Source organism: Triticum aestivum, chromosome 4A, assembly GCF_018294505.1.
Source record: "Triticum aestivum cultivar Chinese Spring chromosome 4A, IWGSC CS RefSeq v2.1, whole genome shotgun sequence".
Taxonomy (NCBI): Eukaryota; Viridiplantae; Streptophyta; class Magnoliopsida; order Poales; family Poaceae; genus Triticum; species Triticum aestivum.
This window is the reverse complement of record NC_057803.1, coordinates 671,378,425-671,384,050: the sequence shown is the minus strand read 5'-3', so window position 1 is coordinate 671,384,050 and position 5,626 is coordinate 671,378,425. Positions and strand designations below refer to the sequence as shown.

Below are 5,626 nucleotides of genomic sequence, written 5' to 3'. Positions count from 1 at the left end.
AGTAAATAAAAACAGAGGAAGTACTTGTCGGAGGAATGAATGTATTTAGACATAATTTAGTTCTAGATACATCCATTTGCGCGACAAGTAATTCCGGATGAAGAGAGTAGTATATTTACAAATTGCAAAATGAAACCCGTGTAGATGTGACCAGTTCATCTAACCCGAGGGGATCGGTCCCCTGTTACTTCATTTCGTAGTCCCCACCGCTGCCACTAGGAGCACCAGCTGGGCGTGCCCGCACACACTTTTATTGCAGGCCACCGGGGACTGGCCAAGTCGGAAGGGCAAGAGCACGAGCGAGCTGCCCCCATTGTTGGCCTAGAATTTAAGAATTTAAATCCAGGACAAGCATGCGCGCGACACGCACTTAATTAGCACACGCAGCGGCAACCTCCAAGCGCTTAATTAGCACGCGCAGCGCAGCGTAGGGGAGAGAGAGGAGGTGGATGGGCACCCGACGCGTTCCTCCGGCAGCCGGAGCCATGGTTCGTCTCACTGGTCATCCTCGGCGCCATCTACGCCGCCGTGGTCGCGTACCGCCTCTTCCACATCTCCGGCCAGCCCAAGGACCTCCGCCGCCGCTACGGGGCGTGGGCCGTCGTGACCGGCCCGACGTCCGGCATCGGCCGCTCGATGGCGCTGGAGCTCGCGCAGCGCGGCCTCAACCTCGTGCCAGTCGGCCGCGACCCCGCCATGCTCCAGGACATCTCCGAGACCGTCTCCCGAACGCACGGCGTGCTGGCCAAGACCGTGCAGTTCGACTTCTCCCTCGTCTCCACTCCTCGAGGTGAAGCACCGTACCACTGCAGCACACACATGCAGTACTCAACACATATATAGAAATAATCCAGACGTGCTGACTGATGGTGTTTTTCGCAGGGGATGAGGCGATGGGGCGGCTCCGGGAGGCGGTGGCAGGGCTGGACGTCGGAGTCCTGGTGAACAACGCCGGGGTGGCCAAGCCGGGCGTGGTGTACCTGCACGAGGTCGACGCGGAGGGAGTTATTTCTCCAAAACCACCACATTATGGGCTAGGGTAACAGATCGGTACCTTATTTGAGGCAGGGCACAGAAAACCATCAGAATTACGCCTAATACGTAACGCGGAGCACTGATTGTCCGATTTACTTGCGAAGACAGCGAAACCGACAAGTTGGCCCCAACTGTCGGGCTGACATGGCGTGCCTATGTGGATAATTTGCTGAGGTGGCAAAAGGGTCCCACTTGTCAATGACTCTTTATCCTTTTTCACCTTTCCTTTTTATTTCTCATGGGCATTTCAGCAAACACGCTATGGGTGTGTCATGAGCGGCGCAACGACCAGGCAAGGCCGCGTGGGCGGCGCACCGGGGAGCAGGCCGAGGCAGTTGCGGCGAGGAGAAGCTCGGGCGGCGCTGAAAAGAGGACGACAGTGGGCTCGGGCGGAGAGGACGCCGCAGACTGGCCGCTGCGGTCGGGCATCCCCGTCGCCTATACAGCTCGGCGGCCCACTCTGGCTACCCTGCTCCGTCGACGAGATCCTCCGCCTGCGCGCGCTCGTCGACCGGGAGACGGCGCACTCACACTCCTACTCCTACTCGCACCGTGTGCACGTGCAGGCCGGCGGCCACCAGCAGCACGGCTACTCCTTCGCCCCGTGCACCCGTGCCAAAATCACCTCCTGATTGCACGGGGTCGACCTCACCTGCCCGGACTGCGGCGGCGGGTTCCTCGAGGAGATGAGGAGGACTCCACCAGCCCCCGCCTACCTCCGCCGCCCGCGCGCACCACACCAACGACGTGCGCCTCCGTCACAGTCGCCGTGCCGCAGCTGCCTCTATCGAAAGTGGGGGAGGGGGCGACCGCGGCCTTTCAACCCGGTCATCGTGCTCCGACGCTCGGCGCAGCAGCGGGGGACGAGAACGGCGGCGGCGGGGCGGATCCTCGTCGGAACCAGGCGAGACGGATGACAGGTAGCTGGAAGTGCGGCTAGAGAACAGATGGCAGGTAGCTGAGCGGCGGGGAGGCTCGCCGGTGATGGCTCGTCGGGCTAAGGCTCCGGCGGCGGCACGAGTACGGCTGGCCGTGGTTGCGGTATGTGGGAAAGAAGAAGGCTTGGAGGGAGAGAGAGAGGGGAATAAGAGAGAGGCCGACAGGTGGGCCTTCGACCACCTCAGCAAATTATCCATGTAGGCATGCCACATCGGCCCGACAGGTGGGCCCAACCGGTCAGATCCGCTATTTTCGTGGCCAAATTCGAGCATCAGTGCTCCGCGTTACATATTAGGCGCAATTCTGGTGGTTTTTGTGCCCTGCCTCAAATGTGGTACCGATTTGTTACCCTAGCCCATAATGTGGTGGTTTTGGGTAAATAACTCACACGGAGGCGTGGGTGAGCATGATACGGGTGAACCTATGGGCCATGACGGAGGTGACGGCGGCTGTGCTCCCCGGGATGATGGACCGGGAGAGGGGCGCCGTCGTCAACATCGGCTCCGGCTCCACGTTTGCGCTACCCTCCTTATCGTTCTACTCCGTCTACGCCTCCACCAAACCGTAATATGCAGTGTTACACTACCACACGTGTTGGGCGTGCATTCAAATCTACTTCCTATGTCTCATAATATAAGAGTAAACGCTTTTATATTATGGGACGGAGGGAGTAATTCGTACCGTAGGAATGAGGATGAGGAGAGAGTGCCAAAGCGCCAAACAGTGTGAGTGACTGGTTTTTCTGGATACATTTTTTTGAGAGGGTTTTTTCTGCATACATTTGAACCAGGTACGTTGCTCAGTTCTCCATGAACCTTTACGTTGAGTACAGAGGCAAAGGTATCGATGTGCAGTGTTAGGTAAGTTTGCAATTTTCTATACGGTTTGTTTAATTCACATCTAGATATTTTTTAATGATATCACATATAAGCTCCTATAAATATATAATGCAGCAACAAAAAATAAAAAAATGAACAAAAAAAATAGACCGCATAGAGAGTGGACATCAGCTTAGATATGACATAACTATGTCACATCTAGATGTGCTCTAGACAGACCATTTTTTATATTATAATCCATTCTACTATTCCCTTCCGTTTGATAATATAACTAGAAGCGAAGGTGTGCTTTGCCGCACCATTTTTGTTCTTTGTTATCATTATTTATATTTTAAGAAATTTGATAGGTCAACGACATAAAAATACATTGAAGAGTGTTCAAATAACTTTGCTTTCTAAGAAAGAAAAATGTTGTTTTAATATCATAAACCATAATTTGTTATGTTTTCATGTGAAACATAAGAGGTAGCAAACCAACTTATAAAACTTGACACTAGTAGAAAACGGGTCTTTAGTCACTGTTCTGGAACCGGGACTAAAGCCCAAAACCTTTAGTCTCGATTTGCTTACGAACCGGGACTAGAGCTCCACGCGGCCGCTGTCTGGAGCTCCACCTTTAGTCCCGGTTGGTAACACCAACCGGGACTAAAGGATTTTTTTTGAAATTTGGTTTTTCTGATTTTTTTTAATTGTTAAAGGAAATTGTTTAGTGCTCAGGCTAAAGGAATTGAATCTTTTTTCATTTTTTCTGATTTTTAAATTTCTGAATTATTTAACAATTTAATCTCTAATCACCCCTCATCACTGCTCAAGTATGGACCACTCATTCCAAATCGTATAACTTTCCGTCCGGTCACCCATCCCCTCACTACTCCAGCCTGAGCACGCTTGACATCCGAGTTCTATTCCCCCTAGTTTCCAAGTCTGCACTTGTTATTTTCCTAACAATAGTAAGTTGTCAATCCTATTAACCCTCAGGAGTTGAACTTGAGCATGAAGCACCGTTTGTGTTTGAAACTATTATTCTAAAACCAATAATTATTTAGTGACACTAATATTTCTTGCAATAAGTAGTTTGACCAGAGTTTGACCAAAAATTCAAAAAAAAACTTAAATTTGAGGATAATTTTTTTCCTTTCGGAGTTTGAGGATTCTAAAAATTTGCAAAACGGCCTACGGCAATCGAAATCAGAACCGGTTTTTCGTGCTAAACATTTTGATATATTATACTTTTTTTCGACTTCGTATGCAAAAGTTATAGCCGTTTTACTTTTTCATAACACTTTTTTGCAAAACATGTCGAAATTTATGTTTTTTAAAATTTTCCTAACTAGTAGATGTAGTAACATAACTACACCTCAAAGGATTTTAATTTTTGAAGTATTTTGTTTTGTTTTTTTCAAAACTGAAATGGCGATACTCGGTGAAGCGGAGGGAGGGGGGTTATAGAGTTTGAAAATTGCAGAACCGCTTTAGTCCGGGATGGTGTCCATCCAATCCTACCGTCGACTACATCTGCTAGCACCGTCCCAGCCAGAGTCACAACTAAGGTTAACCAAGCCAGAGTCACGTTCTATTAAAGTGGCAAAAAGAATTACTTTTTAATATAGCAAAACTAATTCTATCAACTATTATTAAACAAATATTAATACAAAATAGTAGCAAAATTAATATTAATTGGTTATAAAAATTTATCTACTGTTGTCTAACAGAAGCATACTACAACATGTTAAAATCTACAGAAAGAACTAACTAAAATAATTAAAAACAACAATTAAAGGACTAAAACAACTATATAAGCAAAACAGTAGTGTTTTAATTAAAATCCTAATTTAAATTATTCTAAAATAACCAAATAAATCTTACTGTGACAACAATCTAACATGTGACTAGGAGCAAAAAGAATTAAATTAAAAACTATTTTAAACTCAAATTATTCATAATCTAGGGTTTGAAGCAAATTTGAACAAATTCATATTTAAGTCATTCAAATTTGAAAACTAATGGCACAAACAGAAAGTAGAGAAAATTTTGAATATAATGCAAATAGAATCACTCAAAAACATCAAATATGCTAAAAGATATAAGCAATTCAAAATAGAAACTAAAAACAAAAAACAAATGGAAAAACAAAAAACCATTTTTAGAACCCCTTTAGTGCCGGTTGGTGGAGCCACCAAGCGGGACTAAAGCCTCAACCCCTTTTATGTTGGAAATGTGCCCTAGAGGCAATAATAAATTAGTTATTATTATTATATTTCCTTGTTCATGATAATCGTTTATTATCCATGCTATAATTGTATTGATAGGAAACTCAGATACATGTGTGGGTACATAGACAACACCATGTCCCTAGTAAGCCTCTAGTTGACTAGCTCGTTGATCAATAGATGGTTATGGTTTCCTGACCATGGACATTGGATGTCGTTGATAATGGGATCACATCATTAGGAGAATGATGTGATGGACAAGACCCAATCCTAAGCCTAGCACAAAGATCATGTAGTTCGTATGCTAAAGCTTTTCTAATGTCAAGTATCATTTCCTTAGACCATGAGATTGTGCAACTCCCGGATACCGTAGGAATGCTTTGGGTGTACCAAACGTCACAACGTAACTGGGTGGCTATAAAGGTGCACTACGGGTATCTCCGAAAGTGTCTGTTCTGTTGGCACAAATCGAGACTGGGATTTGTCACTCCGTGTGACGGAGAGGTATCTGTGGGCCCACTCGGTAGGACATCATCATAATGTGCATAATTTGACCAAGGGGTTGATCACGGGATGATGTGTTACGGAACGAGTAAAGAGATT

General features: G+C 46.4%; 1 protein-coding gene across 1 annotated transcript; it reads left to right on the top strand.

Annotated features, from left to right (window-relative positions):
• Positions 1-299: 299 nt before the first annotated feature.
• On the top strand, positions 300-2,144 carry LOC123083018 (very-long-chain 3-oxoacyl-CoA reductase 1-like). Its single transcript, XM_044505180.1, has 2 exons — positions 300-790; positions 883-2,144. The coding sequence occupies exons 1-2, from the start codon at positions 637-639 to the stop codon at positions 1,041-1,043; spliced, it is 315 nt and encodes a 104-aa protein (XP_044361115.1). The 5' UTR covers positions 300-636; the 3' UTR covers positions 1,044-2,144.
• The last annotated feature ends 3,482 nt before the right edge of the window (positions 2,145-5,626 follow it).